The sequence below is a fragment of the Myotis myotis genome, unplaced genomic scaffold (genome assembly GCF_014108235.1).
Source record: "Myotis myotis isolate mMyoMyo1 unplaced genomic scaffold, mMyoMyo1.p scaffold_m19_p_14, whole genome shotgun sequence".
Taxonomy (NCBI): domain Eukaryota; kingdom Metazoa; phylum Chordata; class Mammalia; order Chiroptera; family Vespertilionidae; genus Myotis; species Myotis myotis.
Window position 1 is genome coordinate 37,126,062 of NW_023416318.1, and position 21,167 is coordinate 37,147,228.

At 38.2% G+C, this 21,167-nt stretch overlaps 2 protein-coding genes across 7 annotated transcripts in view; one reads left to right on the forward strand and one right to left on the reverse strand.

Moving 5' to 3' along the window:
• Nucleotides 1-7,596, forward strand: part of PRKD3 (protein kinase D3) — a 65,796-nt gene extending 58,200 nt beyond the window's left edge. For 3 of the 4 annotated variants that reach the window (XM_036334836.1, XM_036334840.1, XM_036334837.1), the window contains 3 exons: nucleotides 269-536; nucleotides 3,898-3,983; nucleotides 4,854-7,596. In XM_036334836.1, the coding sequence (XP_036190729.1) occupies nucleotides 269-536; nucleotides 3,898-3,983; nucleotides 4,854-5,027 (528 nt within the window). In that variant the 3' untranslated portion in view covers nucleotides 5,028-7,596. The remainder of the gene's footprint in view (nucleotides 1-268; nucleotides 537-3,897; nucleotides 3,984-4,853) is intronic. The other variant, XM_036334839.1, reaches the window with a different exon arrangement.
• Nucleotides 4,496-21,154, reverse strand: NDUFAF7 (NADH:ubiquinone oxidoreductase complex assembly factor 7). 3 transcript variants are annotated; one of them, XM_036334842.1, is made up of 11 exons: nucleotides 21,023-21,154; nucleotides 20,574-20,737; nucleotides 19,016-19,096; nucleotides 17,734-17,844; nucleotides 15,612-15,825; nucleotides 15,403-15,461; nucleotides 14,606-14,716; nucleotides 12,382-12,525; nucleotides 11,171-11,344; nucleotides 10,379-10,670; nucleotides 4,496-5,115 (listed from the first exon to the last, which is right to left on the reverse strand). In XM_036334842.1, the coding sequence occupies exons 1-10, from the start codon at nucleotides 21,075-21,077 to the stop codon at nucleotides 10,455-10,457; spliced, it is 1,329 nt and encodes a 442-aa protein (XP_036190735.1). In that variant the 5' UTR covers nucleotides 21,078-21,154; the 3' UTR covers nucleotides 4,496-5,115; nucleotides 10,379-10,454. The 3 variants fall into 3 exon arrangements, with proteins under 3 accessions (XP_036190735.1, XP_036190734.1, XP_036190736.1); XM_036334841.1 differs by having other exon boundaries at nucleotides 4,496-6,533; nucleotides 20,574-20,733; nucleotides 21,023-21,144; XM_036334843.1 differs by lacking the exons at nucleotides 20,574-20,737; nucleotides 21,023-21,154 and adding an exon at nucleotides 20,360-20,547.
• Nucleotides 21,155-21,167: the final 13 nt, after the last annotated feature.

Below are 21,167 nucleotides of genomic sequence, written 5' to 3' on the forward strand. Positions count from 1 at the left end.
TTCATTTCATCCGACAACTTTGAACACTTATAACACCAGTCTGGTATTTGGCATTCTGGAATCTAGAATCTAAAAGTGCTTTTTTGAAAGAAGCACTGTTAGTAATGAATCACAGGTTATGACTGTATTTTACAATTCCCCTATCTACAGTCATTGGGCATGCATAATCAGTACAGTTGGCAAGTGTGATACACTGTCATTTAGGGATAGGTTAGATAGATAGGTAATGTAGAAGAATATAAAATTAACACCATCCTTTGAATTGCAGGTGAAGCTGTGTGACTTTGGTTTTGCACGCATCATTGGTGAGAAGTCATTCAGGAGGTCTGTGGTAGGCACTCCAGCATACTTAGCCCCTGAAGTTCTCAGAAGCAAAGGTTACAACCGTTCTCTAGACATGTGGTCAGTGGGAGTTATTGTCTATGTGAGCCTCAGTGGCACATTTCCTTTTAATGAAGATGAAGATATAAATGACCAAATCCAAAATGCTGCATTTATGTATCCACCAAATCCATGGAAAGAAATTTCTGGTGAAGGTAAAAAAATGTTTAGCTCTATGCCTTTTAGTCTGAAAATCTTTGTGACCCCCCCCCCATCAGCCGTTTTTTACTTTTATATATATATCTTCTGTTCGTCTTCCAAATTCAATTAGTTACCTGTTTTTGAGCGCTCTTCCTTATAATTCCCAGGCATAGCACTAATCCAGGCCCCACTTGGCTCATTTTGAACTACTAAAATCTCTGTCCTTTCTAGTCATCACTGGCAAATGCATTTTCAGGAAACACGTTTACTTTCAATATCATTGGTCTCCCTGTAACCACGCTGCAGCTATTTCTGTAATATGACCCAAGCTTACTTCCAGCTTCATCTCCCACCACTCCCCTATATAATCCTGGACTACTTTCTGATGAGGTCTCTGCCTACAGTCCCTCCTCAGGTTCTTTATATCTAGAATGAGCTTTATAGTCAGTAGAATCTCCAGTTTGTTTTCAGCTCTCCTGTGGATCCCTACTGGAAAGCTTTATACATTTATTTTTCCTGCCTGGTAAAGGGTTTTGAGTTTGCTATTCCTGGTTGTGTCCAGCAAGGATGACTTGGTTAGCATTTGATACCCAAACACTAACCTTAAAGCTAAATTTAGCCATAACCCTAACAACAAAAGAAACCACTGTTGAGTATGAACTTTTTAAAAAATATGATTTTAGAGAGAGGGATAAGTAGAAACATCGATGAGAGAGATACATTGATTGGCTGCCTCCTGCACACCCCCTACTGGGGATTGAGCCTGCAACCCTAGTATATGCCCTAACTGGGAATCAAACCAGTGACCTCTTGGTTCATTGGTCAACACTCAACCACTGAGCCACACCAGCCAGGCTTGAGTATGAACTTTTGGTAGTAACTTATCACCTCAACCTAACCATGGAGGCAAGGTAATGGCCTTGGCAACTTTTCTAGACCAAGCCAGGGACTAGAAAGCAGTGTGATGTCAATATGATGGAAAGGGGAGGGCATTATCTTGTAATCAGCATGTTTTATTCATCTTGAAATAACATGTGAATACTTAGCATTGTGTGCTAAGCACCATTCTAAGCCATTTATGTGTATTAAGATAACGCCATCTTCTCAACAACCTTATTTTACAGATGAGGAAACGAAGGCAGAGTAGAATTTAGTAACTGACTTTGTATCACAGAATAGGTGGCAGAATGACTTCAGCCCAGCGTGGCAGGCTCCACTCTCCCCCCCCCCCCCCCCAAATTTTGTTTGTTTATTTTTTAATGGAATTTATTGGCGTTACAGTGGTTAATAAAATTATATAGGTTTCAAGTGTGCAATTCTATAATACATCATCTTAGGTGTTCACCATCCAGTCTCCTTTCTCCACCACTTATTCCTCCTTCACCCTCTTATACATGCCCCCACCCCTCCTTTCCCTCTAGTAATCACCATACTGTTGTGTCTGAGTTGTTTTTGCTTAATACCTTCACCTATTTCACCCAGCCCTGTTCCCTTGTCAGTTTGTTCTTTCTATCTGAGTCTCTTTCTGTTTTGTTCATTAGATTCCACATGTAAGTGAAATCACATAGTATTTGTCTTTCTGACTGTCTGGTTTCACTTATAATACCCTCTAGGAGTGTGGTTCTCAACCTTGGCTGCACATTAGAATCACCTGGGAATCTTTTTAAAATCCTGATTTCTGGGCCTCATCCTCCGGAAATTCTGTTTCTTGGTTACTAATATTGTGGCCCCACCCCATAACAAAGAAACAGAATTTCCAGAGGATGAGGCCCAGAAATCAGGATTTTAAAGATTCCCAGGTGATTCTGATGTGCAGCCAAGGTTGAGAACCACTGCTCTAGGTCCATCCATGCTGTTGTAAAAGGTAATATATCCTTATTTTTTTACAGCTGAGTAGTATTCCATTGTGTAAATATACCACAGCTTTTTTACCTACTCATCTACTGATGGCACTTGGGTTGCTGCCAAATCTTGGCTATTGTAAATAGCACTGCAGTGAATATAGGGTTTATATACTCTTTTGAATCAGCGTTTCATGTTTCTCTGGATATATTCCCAGAAGTGGAATTGCTGGGTCATAAAGCAGTTCCATATTTAATTTTTTGAGGAACCTCCGTACTGTTTTCCATAGTGGCTTCACCAGTCTGCATTCCCACCAATAGTGCATGAGGTTTCCTTTTCTCCACATCTTCACCACTTGTCATCTGTGGACTTATTGATAGCCATTTTGACAAGTGTGAGGTGATAGCCCATTGTGGTTTTAATTTGCATTTCTCTGATGATTCATGGCATTGAGCATCTTTACATGTTTATTGGCCATCTGTACTAGTATATCCTCTTTAGAGAAGTGTCTATTCAAGTCCTTTGCCCATTTTTTTATTGGATTGTGTTTTTTGTGGTGTTCAGTTCTTTATAAATTTTGGATATTAACACTCCTTATCAGATGTAACATTGGTGAGTATGTTCTCCCCGTTCAGTGGGTTGTCTTTTTGTTGGTGGTTTCCTTTGCTGTGCAAAAACTTTTTGGTTTGATGTAGTCTCATTTACTTTTTTATTCTCCTTGCCCGAAAATATATACCACAAAAATACTGCTACGAGAAATGTCTAAGATTTTACTGCCTATCTTTTCTTCTAGGGTTTTTATGGTTTTGAGTCTTACATTTAACTCTTTAATTCAGTTTGAGTTTATTCTTAGGTATGATGTAAATAGGTGGTCTAGTTTCATGTTTTTGCACATATCTGTCCAATTTTCCCAACACCATTTATTGAATAGACTGCCTTTACCCTATTGTATGTTCTTGCCTCGAATATTGACCATAAAGGCATGGGTTTATTTCTGGGCTTTGTTTTCTTCCATTGATCTGTATGTCTGTTTTTATGCCAGTACCGTGTTGTTTTGATTATTATGGCCTTATACTATAGTTTTATATCAGGTAGAATTACTACCTCTAACTTTGTTGTTCTTTCTCAAGATTCCTTAGGCTATTTGGGGTCTTTTGTGGTTCCTTATAAATTTTTGGAATATTTGTTCTAGTTGTGTGAAATACACCATTGGTATTTTGATGGGAATTGCACTGAATCTATAGATTGCTTTGGGTAGTATGGACATTTTAATAATATTAATTCTTCCTATCAGAGTCTATACTTTTAACCTGTATTTTATATTGCCTCCTTAATAAAAGAGATACACTGTAAATTCAGTAAACAGTTTCATGGATCATTAACATGTTAGTTTAAAGGCCATGTCCTTGAGGGGGGAAAAAATCCTCAACCCTTTATGTATTTCTATGGATTGAACTGCCTTCCAGGCAGTGCCACAGGTTTGGGGTGCTTTGTACTCCCAAATTCATGTATCTAATTTTGTATTTTCCTTAGCAATTGATTTGATAAACAACCTACTTCAAGTGAAGATGAGAAAACGTTACAGTGTGGACAAATCTCTCAGTCATCCCTGGCTGCAGGTAAAAAAATGTGTATCTCTTTGTCAAACCTCATTTGAGCAGATCATTGTGATTTCTCTTACCTAATGAAACTTCTGTAAGATCAACAGGCTCTACACATCTTAGAATTATGTAAGCGTTCTATGGTGATTAATTTGTACTGTGGCTGAATCTCTGGAAGTTTTTGCAGTAACACCATTGAAGTGCAGAACTGATAGGCAGTTAAACGCCCATCACCTGAAAGCAATGAATTTGCCTTTCATGGGGCTTTATGTGTTCGTTTCACCTTTTTGTACAATGAGCATAACACATTATTTTCAAGTGTACTTTACTTTTAAATAAATTTCTATTCAAAGGTTCATATTTGCATTGAAGAGACTGGAAATGCCATTTGAAACATCTGCCTTAGTTCCTCCAAAAGCTATTTTATAGATTTGTAAAAAGGTACCCCCAAACTTCAGTATAAAGAGAGAAGCTTTAGAACTATTATAAGAGCAGTGAAGGGTAGAATTAACTTAAAAACAAATGCAATCAGTTATTCTCAGGGTTTATTAAATTACCCTGATAATAGATTCTAGCTAAGCACTTTCCCTTATTTTAAGGAGTAAGTCATGGACCTCTCATAGTATAGAACAGAATGTTTTAGTGATTATTAGCCACCTCAGAAACCTGAGTCAGTTTTTTAACTTTAGAAACTAGTTAATTTCTTCATATTCAGTTTGAAAAAGTATCTTTAACACTGATAATTTAAAATATTACAAATGGAACTTACTTTATATAGCAAGTACTTATGAGTAGGAGATTGTCAATTTATATGATTATGATGCTAAAACAAAAAAGTTGACAGATTTTGTTTCTTTTATAGTTCATAGTCACTTCATTTTCTTCTAGGACTATCAGACTTGGCTTGACCTTAGAGAATTTGAAACTCGTATTGGCGAACGTTACATTACACATGAAAGTGATGATGCTCGTTGGGAAATACATGCGTACACACACAACCTTGTATACCCAAAGCACTTCATCATGGCTCCCAATCCAGATGACATGGAAGAAGATCCTTAATTATCAATGAGCTAACTTCAGTAAGGAAAGATTTCATTTTATGGACAGATATTTTGCTGCACAACTGTTGTTCTTTGGAGGCTCTCATCTGCAAGGATGCAAAGACATGAAGAAATATGATAAGGAATCAGTGACACCAATACTGTAGTTCATAATGAGTAGGTACAAGAGGGGAAACAGTGATAAAGACACATAATGACACCAAGATGAAGCTTTCATAAATTTTTATAGCATAAGAAATAACTGGTTTTTGTATTTTTTTTCCTAATCCTTCACTTTTGTACAATAGTGGCACTTAATTTATCTTCCCTTTCCTGTTCTTATATTATTTTCAAGAAAGGGGACAGATGGCAAGCTAGGATCCAGTTATTACATAGCTTGACCAAAACATGTAAGAGTTACAAGGTTGATTACTAAACAATTAAATTTAAAGAGATATCAGAGAGGCTGCTGGCATATGATTTCCTATAAAGACTTTAAACATTTATTTAACTGACCCTAGAGGGATTGAAATGTTTTTCATATCTGCCTTAAAAAGGAACGCTGGATTATTTTACCTTTCTTTTTTAGGTCAATCAGGACTCCAAACTCTGTTTTGGAGTTGAAACTCTGAATATGCTCTCTACAACATAAAAATTAAGTTGTCACCTTTTGTTACAGTAGTCTCTAAGATAATTTTGGACAACTGATGTTACAAAACCAGGAACTGCTGATCTGGGTGATGAGTTACTATGTATGTCTTCTCATAGCTCAACTCTGCTACTAATAAATAATGTTCTCACTGACACCACTATGATGCCACAATTAGATTCCAGCATTTAATGGGTATAGACCTAAAATATAATTATATATCTTAACACAGGGTTGAATAATTTGAGGGAGGAAATTAATATATACTAAAAGTAACACCAGTGCAGGGTCAGTTAAAACTATAGGAAAGAATAGCAAACAGTGTCCTTTTTTTTCTTCCCTTAGGTTATTGGAAGGCTGTACAGATGTCTAGAATGTTTTTAAATCAGTTATTTTAAACTGTTTGGGTTGAGCATAAAACCCTTAGAAGGGTAGGACTCTATGATCAGCAGAGCAAATGAAAGGATAAGTATTTTTAAAACATTTCAGCTCCAGCAGCCAGCTAAATAAATTTTTTTCTACTCAGATATGTGATTTAAGAGGTTAGACTTTTTCATAGCTTTTTAAGAGTTACTAATAGTTTTCCCTCCAAAAAAATTAATATCTGGGACTTATAAAATCTATGGCTTTTTGTTTCTCCACTCTTCAGTAATCATTGTAAACTTTTTTCCCTCCAAAAAGAGCAAGAGATGTGTAATTAGTAGATGTGGGTTTAAGTCTTACAAGTCTTGGCTCCCTGTATTAGCTGTGTTGGCCTGGCGAGATGACAATCTGAGCCTCGAGTTCCTCAACCTACAAAATGAAGTTCCCAATTCTTGCCTCTACCTTCATCACGGTGTTGTTTTGAAGATGTTATATATGAACATAGTCAATAAGCTAAAAGATATAAAAGTGTTCATTGTCACTGCCCATGAACTAGAGGTAGCAAAGGAAAAGGTTGTTCCTCTTTTAACAAAGACTCGGAGAACTTTTCACAATCTCTGAGTAGCAAGCGTGTACTGTTGATATGTTCTGAGCTCTTTTTACACTCACAACAGTCATGAGCTAAGTGCATAATGAACCCCATCTCACAAACAAGGAAATTGAGGCACAGGGAGATTAACTAGCTGCTGATGTTCACACAGTTCGTATTTGAACCCAGACAGTGTGGCTCTGGAGTCCCTCTTACCCTTTAGACTGTTTTGTTATACTGCTTCCCCATAAAGGTCTCCAGGAGACAGTCCACATCTCTCAGTATTTCATTCTCACAGGAGTTTTAAAACTCAAATGTGTTTTCCCTAGGATAGATGACCTCCCTAAATTTCTCCAAAGTAAGTCTGTTTATATCACTGTGCTAAAAGGGAATAATTCTGAGTCAGTAGGCATCCTATTATGGTTTTACTACATAAGGTGAAAATTAACTGGAATGGTGTTTGTTTGCTATGCTTATATAATCAAACGTTACAAGCCATGAAATTATTGCACTCTTTTCGTCGTTGAATGCCTAGGAAGTTTTCTAATTTGTAAAGGCACTGTCAGATAATTTGGAGTTGAGTAATTACTCCAGATACTGTATAACCTGCATAACCTTTTTTTTGTCTTGAAATCAAGTTGTTTGTATAAAAAATAATTGTGAGAAACATTTGATAATGTACAAAATAGTCTATAATGACACTGTTCAGTACATTTTTATATTTTTTGTTACATCCCACTTTTTTGTAAATATCCTCAAAAAAGCTTAATAATAAAATGTATTTCCATATCACCATACTTTTCCATGTGAAAACCTGAGCCTATCTCTGGTCGAGATATCCAAAGAAAATTTTATTTGGTTGTGTTATTTTCCCAGGCTTTGGTAAGAGAACTATTTTGGAAATAGTATTTGTAAATGGAACTAATGCTATATTTAAGAACAATGATTTTTTTTAACTGCCTAAAATAAAAAAATAACTCATTATTATAAATTGATATGCAATTTGAGGTAATTAGAGGTCTCATTTCTTGGAATTAAAGTCAATAATTATAACAATACATTTTTTAGGCACTACTATTAAATAATCCACTACTGCAGCTGCCAGAAGACTTGAACGTATACCTAATACCAAAGTGAATTTCCTAGGTTTTAAGATATAAGGCATTGCCTGACTCTCCTATTAAATGGCCATTTCGGTTGTTTTCAGTTTTCCATAGGCTTTCTTACCTTCACAAAATTGTCCCAACTAAGACTTTGAGGGGAAAAATCATGGAAATAGAATAAGGGTGGCTAAGAATGGCCCAAGGCTGGACAGTATCTGAAAAAATAAGGCCTCCATGTTCCTTTACTTTAGAGTGACACACAGAGTGCTAATCCTCTTCTCAGTTAAGCCAAAGAAGCAATAAAAAGCAGCAGTTCATCACTGCCAGTGAACTCCAGTATAGTTCAAGACACATGCCTAATATCCTTTTCCTTCAATCTCACTGGTAAATTTGTGTTGCTAAAATAGCAATGTGTCAGAATGTCCGTATGTCTGGTATTAATATAAAAGTTCTGCCCTGACTGGTTTGGCTCACTGGATAGAGCGTCGGCCTGCAGACTGAAGGGTCCCAGGTTCGATTCCGGTCAAGGGCACGTACCTTGGTTGTAGCCCATCCCCAGTGGGGGCTGTGCAGGAGGCAGCTGATCAATGTTTCTCTCTCATCGAACTCTCTCTCATCTAAGTCTCTATCCCTCTCCCTTCCTCGCTGTAAAAAATCAATAAAATATATTTTTAAAAAAATAAAAATAAAAGTTCTGTGAACTAAAACATGAGAACTTAGTAAAACTAAAACTTGACATTTATCTGAAAATAAGGGAGAATTAGCTCAATTTGGAAACTTATACCTCCTAGTCTACATTTAACTCACATTTTAAATGTTTACTAGTTTTACTGTGATTTTTAAACTTTTTAAAATCTAATTTTATTTTTAATTATAAAATTCCCAGAAGCCTGTGGTAAAAAATCCAAATACTTCAAAGGAGAACAAAGGAAAATGCTCTTTCCACCTCTAAGACCCTCTTCCAGATTGGGAAATTTAATAGTGATTATTGGGTGCCCTTTCCTTCTTATATACAAGTAAGTAACACAGAACAAAAAACAACCTATCTGTACTAAAATACTCCTTTCTATGGAATTACTTATAAGCATTTCTTCAAATGTAGCTTTTCTCCAACAAAAATGGACTCATAACTATAAAACATTTTGCACCCTACTCTTTCCACTTATATCTTAGAGATCTTTCCATGTCAGAACATACCACTCTTCATCATTTAAAAACATAATACATAGTTCTATTTAATCAGTCACCTGTAAATGGCCATTTAGGTTGTTTGCAGTTTTCCAATCAGTGTTCATGTTTACTTTTTGAAATAAAATAAAAATATAGCAACTAGCTTTATTTACTAAAGGAAACTCAGTTTCACACATAAGAACACTTACTTGCTCCCAGAGTTAAAATAACTTTAAAAGATTAACGTTTAGACCTAGCTGGTTTGGCTCAGTGGATACAGCATCGGCCTGCGGACTGAAGGGTCCCAGGTTCGATTCCAGTCCAGGGCACATGCCTGGGTTGCAGGCTTGATCCCCAGTGGCGGGGCATGCAGGAGGCAGCCAATCAATGATTCTCATCATTGCTGTTTCTATCTCCCTTCTCTGAAATCAATAAAAATATTTTTTTTAAAATAAAATAACTTTAAATGATTAACGTTTAGCCCTAGATGGTTTGGCTCAGTGGATAAGCCTCGGCCCATGAACTGAAGCGTCCCAGGTTTGATTCTTGTCACGGGCACATAGCTCGGTTGCAGGCTCAATCCCTGGCCTGGTTGGGGCACGTGCAGGAGGCAACCAATCAATCCTCTCTCTCTCTCACATTGATATTTCTCTCTCCTCCCTTCCACTCTCAAAAAATAAATGGAAAAATATCCTTGGGTGAGGATTAACAAAGAAAAAAAAAAAGATGAACATTTAGTAGTATCTATACATATAAAAGGCTAAGCAACCGTCTGACCATCTGACTGGTAGCTATGACACACAATGATCCCCAGGGGGCAGATGCTCAACACAGGAGCTGCCGAGCTGCGGTGACTTGGCAGCAGCAATTCTCAAGTGACACACCCCAGGACCAGAGAGGAAGGAGCCTGATTCAGGGGTGCGTCACCCAAGAACCGCCCTCTCACAACATGGGACCCCTCGGGGGGATGTTGGAGAACCAGTTTTTGGCCCAATCCCTGCAGGCCAGGCCAAGGGACCCCACTCACTCCCCAGGTGCCCTTTTATTTTTTTATTTTTTAAATATATTTTATTGATTTTTTACAGAGAGGAAGGGAGAGAGAGAGAGAGAGTTAGAAACATCGATGGGAGAGAAACATCGATCAGCCGCCTCCTGCACATCTCCTACTGGGGATGTGCCCGCAACCCAGGTACATACCCTTGACCAGAATCGAACCTGGGACCTTTCAGTCCACAGGCCGACGCTCTATCCACTGAGCCAAACCGGTTTCGGCGCCCCCAGGTGTCCTTTTAGCCACGGCGCTGCTCCAGGTACAGCTGGCCAGGGAGGGACCACGGGAGGTTGGCTCCAGGGCGTGTCCGGCCCCTCTCACCCAGTCCGGCCCCACCAGCCACCTTTTAATTAATATGTGCATGAATCTGTGCACCAGGGCATTAGTTGTATATAAGATGGGCTGTTTTTATTGGCTGTGAAGAAATAAAATACTTTTTTTTTACCTTTGATATATGAAATTCGTTTCCTTTATTTTAGTTTCTTAGGTAGACTTGGGGACTAAAAGGCCAAACTGAAATATCACTGCCAAGTAAGTTCACTAAATCCAGCCACAGGTGATGGAGAAGGTTTTGAATGATTTGCATTTATCTCATGGCTTCTAGCATGAAGTCTCTGATGAGGCAGCAAGGCAAAAAAGTTAAATCGTTCTCCCATCTTCTTAGGATTCATTAACATATCATACCCCTGAAGTAACTGCTGCCTCAGTGATGGCTCAGTGGATTTATCTAGAAGAACCTGAAAAGAAAATAATTTCTTAGTAAAAAAAAAAAAAAAAAAAAGGGTTTCCAGTTATACGTAGTAATAATGACTATTAGCTATTCAATAAAGCAGTGTTTAAAAAGTTATTTCTGACTACCTGCCTCAAAATCATGGGGTACTTATTGAAAACATAGGTTGCTATGACGCAAACCTGTAAATTTGTATGTTTAACAGATATTCCCAGATGGGCTGATCTACACTGAAGAGTAAAAATGTCCTCAGAACAGTTATAACATTCATACTCATAATTGCGGTTTTCTTAGTGAACATGAACACTACTTGAAAACCTTAATTCTACCCCTTATGGAGATGCATGAAAAGACGGCTGCTCCGCCCCAAGGCCACCTGGTTAAACTAAATCCTATGCCGCTGAAAAGACTGGCTGGCTACAAGAACATTTAGGCCAGGCAAACTTTTTAACTGTTTGTTGGAAATACTGTGAAATTAAAATACTTAATATGGAAATAAACCGTTACCTTTAGCCGGACATCAATGCCCATATTTTTTAAAAACGTTTGTTGTTTTATTGGACCCAGAGAAGCCACTGTTCCCTGTGCCATTCTGCGCAAATAACTGAAGTCCACGTCAGCTGTTAGGTCGGCTGTTCCTGGGGCAATTAAGACATCATGAAGCTTGTGGCCACAAAACCCCTTGAACATAATTTTTAAAATAATAAGTTTTTGTCCTTTTATGCTATTACCAAGATTTAAAAAATGCTATGATTTTAGTACATTTTATATAACAACTGTTGAAAATATAGCTTAAGTCAGTGGTTTACACACTGTTAATGCAGTAGCACCATTTTCTATGTGGAAAACCCAGTATAAAGCACAGTGTTGGGAGCGCCTGAAGATGTTGCTATCCTTAACAATTAACGTTTTCATCACTGCCCACAAACAGAGGAGATCTCATTAATCCTCCGGATGAATCCAGGTTACCAGAACCTAGATAGTGTTTTACAAAGTCTAACCATCAACTAGGTGCCTCAAAACCACCTGAGAATATGTTACCAGACCTACTGAATCAGAATCCTGGAGGTAAAGCTAGGAAATCAGCATTTCTAATACACTATCCAGGCTTTCCTTAGATGCAATAAAGTTAGAAATTGAGAACCAGAGAGTTAGAAAATGACTAATAGCATCTAGTTAAATATATTTCAATTAAAGTAAATTGAACATAACTGATCATATTCAAAGAATTTAAGAACAGATGTTTAGGGAGAAGAAAAAAATACACCTGAAGAAGAAAAAAAATAGTGCAAATCTTATAGGAAAAGTTTGAATGATTACAGTAGCTAGATCAAATCTGCAAAGTACCAAATTATTTCTTTAAATGAAGGAGGGGTAGAATATTAAAAAAACTTCAGGCAAAATTTTCCAATTGTATATTTAGATGCTTAGTAGGATCTATGCAGACCTAGGTTCTGCAACTTAAGGAAGAATGTAGACAATTCAGACCCTGTTCAAAGGAAAGTTGGACAGTGGAGTCAGGCTTAGGAATAAGATCTAGAGTTAAAAGTAATTATAATATGAATTAATATTAATTATAAAATAATGTAATACAACAGTGTGAAGCACTATAGAAACCAAAGATAAAGATCTTAAATGAGCTTCAAAACTAACAATTGATAACTAAGTAAATCATACCAATTAAGTTCTGACAAGTCATGTTACTGAATTATACATACTCTGAAGGTATCTGTCTTAGTCCCATCATGACCGTAATCAGCAATCAGGGCAGCACCTCCAGTAAGAGCAATGCGTTGAGAAAGTTCCTGAATAATAACACCAGCCTCGGGACACACTTCCACATGATCCCTTGTCTCATCATGCTAGTAGGAACAGTTGAAAGAAAACACATCATTCAAAAGAACTGATTCCTTTGTTTTTCAGGTTTTCTGTATTTGCAGGTTTTTCTACAATGAGCATTTCTTATTTACAATAAAAATAAATTTGTTCTCAAACTGTCAAACTACAGCGGGAAAGCCGGGGAGGGTGGGGGGGGGGGGGTAAGAGATCAACCGAAGGACTTGTATGCATGCATATAAGCATAACCAATGGACACAAGACACTGGGGGGTATGGGAGGCCAGGAGATGGTCAAGGGGAAAAAATAAAAGGAGACATATATAATACTCTTTGTAATACTTAAAGCAATAAAACAAAATTTAAAAATTTGTTCTCAATATGAGTATGTTCTGTACACTCAACTTTTCACAAGTCATCCTCTTTGTTATACAAAACTCTTTGGTTCTTTGATGCCGTCCACTAAGTTTACAAAGATATTTCTATAAACAAGTATATGATGATGCCTCTGTTGTGGCTACAGGCATCCCAATGATAAGCTCTATATCTAGAAACATCAGCTTATGAACTAGTGCCAATGCACCCGGGGCCTTAATTTCCCAAGATGTTCAGGTATTAACAAAGGGTCCTCAATAAGTGCATATTAGTTTAAAAAGTGAAATGACAAAATTAATACTCATTAGCTTGACTAGTATATATGAAGTTTCACTAATTCCTGAGATAATGAAAAATTTCTTTTTCTTCATTAGTAAAACATACACTAACTCTTGCCCCTCCTAGCACCCTATTAGAAATGAAGTACTGACCCTGATGTTTCTGCCTGTAACAGCACAGGTCTAATAGGTACAAAGTCAGGCAAACTAGCTTCTGAGTCTCAGCTCCTCCTCCTGCTTGCTAGGAATCAGCTACTCTTGGAGTCCGCTCCTCATCACATTATGTACCAGGTCTTCCGTGGGGATTACATGAAACAATGAACCACTTACCCCCCTGCTTTTTTTCTTTTGCTTTGTTCTTTTTTCTTGTTTATTTAGATTTTTTGTTTTGCCCCAGTGCTATTAAATAAATCATTGTGATTTAATTATAAAAACATAAGGTTAAGCTGACACATCTCAGTGTACCACAATGACATTCTTACTATCTCAGCCTGCTCTCCAAGATGACAGACTCTATTATCATTTGCCCCATTCAAATGAGAGGAAAATCACTCTCTCTCATAAGTGAATACTACTTAAGTCAACAATTAAAAAGAATCACAACTCCCAGTGCCAGGAGCTTGGCTCTTGGTAGCTTTATGAATTTGTTTCTCGCTCAGGTAAAATTAAGCAGCCAGAAAATGAAAAAAATAGAAATGTTTACAAGCATTTAGGCTGATATTTTCACTTATGCTTTTCAAAAAAAAACACACAACTTAATTCATAAATTCATGTTTAAAAGATATTGTGCTTTTAAAACTGATAACTTCTGAGTTAGAAGGTCTTAGTTATGGTCCAAAAAGTAGAAATATTTTTTCTGAACTGAGAAAAAAAAACTAAAACAGGCTATCTAGAGCCCAAACATTCCTGAGAAGTACAGGATTTTTTGAACCTTCAAGCATAACCCTAAGATGGGCTCCTGTGATTATTCCTTAGAGTCAAGAGAAAACAGTAGTAAAATACCATTCTGGCGATCTAGAATCAGAGAGAAAAGGCACTCTCTACCTAGCACTGGATTTGTTTGAGAGTTAAGTGAGATAATACAGAGTAATACATACAAAGTACTCAATAAATACTGTCGTTGTTACTTTACACTGTATTACATTTGTTTACACAGGCATTGAACCCTTCCATCAAGAGACAATATTGTCCACATTTGAGAGGTAAAACGGAGAAGATACGAGACAAATGCTTATTAACTTTATCTGTAATTGTATAACAGTACAGGTCACATAGCTAAGAAATGATTTTAACCCACTCTCCCGACTACAGCCTCTGCACTGTTCACTGTTAATAAAAAGCACCTCACGTGTTGCAAGCAACTACTTCCCCCTATAAAGGAACTCTAAAATAGAAACTCAGAAAATAAGACTTGATTGGTAATAAACTCAGAAGAAAAATAAACTTATTCCTACTTGTATGAAGGCTTCTGCTGGGGTGGCACAAGGCGCCAAAACAAACCTCAGTTTATCAGAAACTTGTGGATCAATATCAATGAGTACTTCTCGCCATCCTTGTGGGGTTTTCTAAACACAAAATAACGCATAAAAACAAATTTTTGCAAGTCTGTTCTCAAAACCATCACCAGCAAAAAGTACTATTGGTTTTCTCCTCTTACCACGTATAACATAGATAATATTTACAGACCACTTTTACCACTTAAAATTATTTCAAGGCTTTACTTCATTTCTTCTAAATAAAGAGTAGACTGATAGATACAAACTATTAATGTTGTTTAGATATGAGGTAGAGCTGTAGAAGATGAAATAAGCACCCTAGAAAGTGCCCCAAAATGGAAAACACACTTAGGAACACCAATCAGAAGCTTTTGCTAATAAATTGCTATATAATACAGACTCTTAGCCTTAGAAGTTATCAGTACAAATACATTACTACCAAATCTTAAATCTTCTCATAGGAAGAATAAAGATAAATTCTAATCTTTGAGATTTAAAAATATTTGCTAAAAAGTAATTTTTACTGTACTATAGCCATTTAGCATCTTATACTCTCATGCATCTTTATCTCAGGAGAATAAAGAATTCTTTAATAATTATACTACGAGAATTAAGAATTCTACTTAATATTTCATTATCGCTAACTTCAACAAATAATGTTTATATACTGAATAACTAAATACCGCAAATATTCATTCTTACAACACAAGGTCCTTTGTTGTTCAATTATAAACATGTCCTGTTTTTCATCATACCTGAAACTTATGCACAGGAAGGACGTCAAAAAATTCATGTGCAACATAAAAGCTGTGCTCTATTTAAAAGTGGAAGAAGAAAAAAATGTTTAAGCATATTTAAGATAACGAATTGGTTCTTCTGAACATTAACAAAAAATGCCTAATTCTTTCACTACTGTGAGGGGTTGTGATCAAAATTCTCTCATTAGTCTATGGAAAATCATTACCTTTTGGAACATCCTGCAGATCTCGGTACCAGGAAACTGGAATCCCAGACTTAGTAACACCTTTCATGTACACTGGGGATTCAGCATCTCGCTCTAATGGGACCTTCTCTTCGGTCAGAGTTAATGCTTGAATCTCACTTAATTTTTGGCTCACCTCTACTAGATGTATTGAAATGTCACACTTTTTCAGCACAGATCCAAGCTGACTAAACACCTAAATAAAAAAAGAAGAAAAATTGGCAAAATACAATGGGCTGAGTTTCGTTTTTCTAACCACTGACCTCAGTAATTTGCTCATCATAGTATAAGTAATAATTGGTTCCAGAAAAATTTGTTCCTTACACAGCCACTCTCCAGCAATCCATAAGAATCATAACCTATTCGAGTTATTAAACACTAGAGGGCCGTTGCATGAAATCTGTGCAACGGGCTTGGCCCTCACAGCCCCAGCTTCCGCTGGAAGGTCATCACGAAGGACATCGTAAGGCTGTTCGGCTGTCCGGTCTAATTAGCATATTATGCTTTTATTTTTATAGATAGGGTATATAAAAAAGGAATAGCCCGAACCGGTTTGGCTCAGTGGATAGACCATCGGCCTATGTACTGAAGGGTCCCAGGTTTGATTCTGGTCAAGGGCATGTACCTTGGTTGCAGGCACATCCCCAGTAGGGAATGTGCAGGAGGCAGCTGATTGATGTTTCTCTCTCATGGATGTTTCTAACTCTCTATCCCTCCCCCTGCCTCTCTGTAAAAAGTCAATAAAAAATATATTAAAAAAAAAAAAAGGAACAGTATAAAACAGCGGTTCTCAACCTGTGGGTGGCCAACCTGTAGGTCGCGACCCCTTTGGGGGTCGAATAACCCTTTCACAGGGGTCGCCTAAGACCATCGGAAAACACATATATAATTACATATTGTTTTTGTGATTAATCACTATGCTTTAATTATGTTCAATTTGTAACAATGAAAATACACCCTGCATATCAGATATTTACATTATGATTCATAACAGTAGCAAAATTACAGTTATGAAGTAGCAACGAAAATAATTTTATGGTTAGGGGTCACCACAACATGAGGAACTGTATTAAAGGGTCGCAGCATTAGGAAGGTTGAGAACCACTGGTATAGAATTTGGTTTCCTAATGATAAAATTTAGAATTGTGATTAACAAATAAAAATAAAAGATTTCCCCATCTTCACCAAAACTTGGTGTTGTCAGACTTACTTTTTCTGAGGATATAGTGGTATCATACATACATTTTTTATCCTCACCCGAGGATATGCTTATTGATTTTAGAGAGAGGAGGGGAGGAGAGGGAGAGAGACAGACATACAGACAGACACTGATGTGAGAGATAAACATCAATTGGTGCCTCCTGTACACACCCCAACTGGGATTGAACCTGAAACGTAGTCATGTGTCCTAACTGGGAATCGAACCCATGACCTTTTGGTGTATGGGACAAAGCTCCAACCAAATGAGCCACACCAGGACTGTCTCATCAATTTAAACTCATTTCCCTGACTACCAATGAGTCTGAGCATCTTTCTGTTAGTATTGGCCATTTAGGTTTTCTGTTTCATGATGGGCCTATTCACATATTCCGCCCGGTTTTTCTAGTAAGTTATCTTTCATCTTATTGACTTTGAAGACTAATAGTTCTTTGTTGGTTATATGTGTTGCAAATAACTTCTCTAACTTATGGTTTGTCTCGCCACTCTATGGTGTCTTTGAAGAACAAAAACTTTCTAGTTTCTTTAAAGAACACAAAGTTCTTAATTTTAATGTAGTGGAAATCATTACCATTTTCCTTTACGGGTTCTGCTTTATATATAACTTAAAAACTTTTTCCCTACTCAGAAGACAAATATGATCTCCCATAATGTCTTCTAAATGTTTTATACTTGTAGCTTTCACTTTCGCCCCACCCCCATATTTTACCATAAAACAGACAATAACTAATCACTCACTGTATTATTCTGACATATTTTAGTTAAGAAATATGAGATTAAGGAAATAGGAGGACTGAAAGCCAAGAAAATCAACAAAGTTTGCAAACTCAGTCAAAAGTAATAAGAATCACATACATGAGACTTTAAGACACTCCTTTATACCTACCCTCAAAATATCTCCTGCAAGGGTACCCCGACCTGGACCCAGTTCCACCAGCTGGAAAGTTGCACTTTTCCCAGTGGCCATCCATTCGCTAATAAACCATATCCCTAGCAGCTGTGACAAGAAAAAACTTACATTAAAGTATTATAAAGTATCAAAGTATACCACAACATTAAACTCCATGCAAACACATACTTTATGCCAGAAAGCAAAATGTTTGCAAACAACCATATGTGTTTAATATGTCCACATAGTTGCACACACAGGAAAATTCACTAGGACTATGTTACAACACATACTAGTTAGGAAGCTTTAATAACTGGAGAAAATAGTTAAAAGTTACCCTCCAGCCGAAACCGGTTTGGCTCAGTGGATAGAGCGTCGGCCTGCGGACCGAAAGGTCCCGGGTTCGATTCCAGTCAAGGGCATGTACCTGGGTTGCGGGCACATCCCCAGTGGGGGATGTGCAGGAGGCAGCTGATCGATGTTTCTCTCTCATCTATGTTTCTAACTATCTCTCTCTCTTCCTCTCTGTAAAAAAATCAATAAAATATATTAAAAAAAAAAAAAAAGTTACCCTCCACTACAAAAAGTCCCATGACACGGATAAGAATATCATAGAACAGTACTAGTATTTGAAAGCAAATAGACATATGAAATATAATTATGTATATAACTATGCCAGTTCTTCATATCATTTCAATAATTACATGGCTCTTACACATAAGCAATATATATTTTAGTACCTGAATTCTACATCCTCTTGTGTACAATATCTTAGTTCTAAATTGATGAAAGGTTATTATATGGAAATAAATAAAGTAGAGTTCCTGAAAAGAATTCAAAGTTTCTTAAAGGAAGACTTCTACTGTAACTATGGCTAAATTAGAGTTGGGGGCTTTAGAGCTCATTTTGATTCCAGTAATTCTTTCTGGGGTACAGACTACCTCTTTCCTCACCCTTGCTTTTGTCTCCCTGCCTTCTCCCATTCTCATATTTCATCTGGTTCACTTCTTTACCTCCATCTCTTTTCCTTCTCTTTACTTTTGTCCCCCTTATCTCTACATTCCCTTTTCTACAGTAAAGTATAAACTTTTTATTGCCCATTATACCATTTCCTTTCCTGTTACCTTTCTATTCCCTCAATATTTACTACTAAAAAACTAAAACTTTTGAAGAATCACAAAAACAAAGTGGTAAAACACTATTATATAAAATAAAGCACCTTGATCTGCTTTCAAATGTTTGTGATATTAGTTTCTTTTATAGTTTAGAATGATATTACCTCTCCGAAGATCTGACTTATTTCAGGTGAAGTAATAAAATCTCCTTTTTCTCCTAGCATGTCACGGTGCACATAATATCCCTAAATAAAAAGAGAAAACGGAAAAAACAATTAATTTTCAAATAAGGCTATTTTTAAGACACCCCTCCAAAATCATACATAATGTATACAATGAAATAAACAATTACATAGGAAGAAAGTTCTCTCTTCCAAATAATCAAGATAATCACAGTATCTTTACCTAAATTTTAGAAAGTGACAGTCATTTTGCAGAACTGGTAGAAAAGCAGGACACTCCACCCTCCTTCTCTCTCCCTGCTCCTAAAACCCTGCCTATCCCTCCAGCCTCCCCTCCGCCCCCCTCAAATTCTCACACTTTCTGCTTCAAAGTAACCCTGCCTGTTGGCCATGGTGTTTCTTGACCTGGGTGCTGGTTCCATGGAGTGTTCATTTTGGGAACATTCATCAATCCTTCCTTCCTAAGTAAGCACTGCACGTGTATTTTTGCTGTGTGTTATGAACCCCTCGGTAGTATAATGAAGCTGGTGGACCCCTTCAGAGAATGTTTTTTAATGCACAGGACATAAAACACATAGGGTTACCAAAGAAAGCAAATGAAAAAGACTTAACACATATTTAAAAATAAATGTCTGATACAGTAATATATGTGCTTCTTGATAAATGTATTAAAAAAAACAATATCGAGCCAAAGGCCTAATAAGTAAAGTTCTGAAGCACAGATGAGCAAATATTTTGAGATCACTCTGTTGTGACAGTATTAGTAATTTGCACTGATGCAAATTAAAGTTACAGGTACTGATGCTACTGGATGTTGCCTATGCTCATAGTTAGAAAATGCTAAATTTCAGTTAATTCAAATAACTACCTTGCCTAAACCTCTGGACAATGGGCCACTCCACATCCAACAACAGGCCAAATCAACCCCAGAATTCCACAGATCTCATATTTCAACTCAGCAGAAGGGGGAACACTCTAAAATAAAAGGACTACTGGCTTTCACCAACTGGCTTAGCGGAGCAGACAAGGAAATAGAGGCCAGAAAGCTGTGACAATGTTTCATCCTAGAACAGTAAAGCCCCAGACCTTCCATTCTCAAGACAAAAATCCAGAATATGTTCTATTTCCAGTCGCCTATTTCCACGCAGCGTCCTGTAAACTTCACACATCGGAATGAACTCTTACCTTTCCCTCCCCTTCTACATTCCCTTTCCCCAGAGAAATGACTGCACCATCTACCATCAGCGCAGACAGAGGAGTCATCCATCCCTCATCTCATCCATCCAATCGCTTACAATCTCTCCTGGGCACCTCTGGGTCTGTCACCTGTGCAATGGCGCTGCCGCTGACTCGATCCAGCCCTGACCGACTGGCATTCCTGTATGGTCCTCGGGGCCCGTGGGGCGGCGCTTCCCCGGGAAGGGACCCCGGCGGTCGGGGCTGAAGACGCTCGGGCTCCGGTCTGCGCGCACCCCTCCCGGCTCACGCTTCGAAAATCTGCCAGCGTGGGCCTGGTCCTCGGGCTCCCCGACCCGCATACCTTAACTGGGTTGGTCAAGACCTCCTTCATGTACTCGGCCACAGTGATGGGGCCCGTCGACTTGATTTTGTACACAAGATGCTGCAGCATCGGAGTCGCCGGGCTGTTTTCTACCGGCTCTTTCCCGGAGCTGAAGTGTTTTCCTCCCCAAAGGCAGGGACTGACTGCGAAAAACGGGACCCATTTAAAAAAATCTTAGTGTTTACACGTGCACGGCAGCCTGAGCGCTTTCAAAGTGGCTTCGTTAACCCGTAACCTTGCCCGAAGCTGAGAAAAGAGGACTCCTGTCCGCGGCACTCACACCAGGCGCAGGCACACACTGTGCCCGCGACCCCCGGGTCGGAGGCTGGACTCCCGTCCCGCCCGGAGCGCCCCCGGCGTCCGCCACTGAGCAGAGCACCCCACACGGTTCCCAAGGCAACCGGGGCTCGCGCGGAGCGAACACTCACCCGCTCGCGCCGCAGCGCGCAACGGCCTGGCGCCGGCGTTGGCGAGGAGTAGCATGCCGAACCTGCCCACCAGCCGCGAGCCGCCCCGGGGTAGGGATCACGGTCATTTCCGGGAGCGAACTCGGCCCTGCCGGAAGTGCGTCAC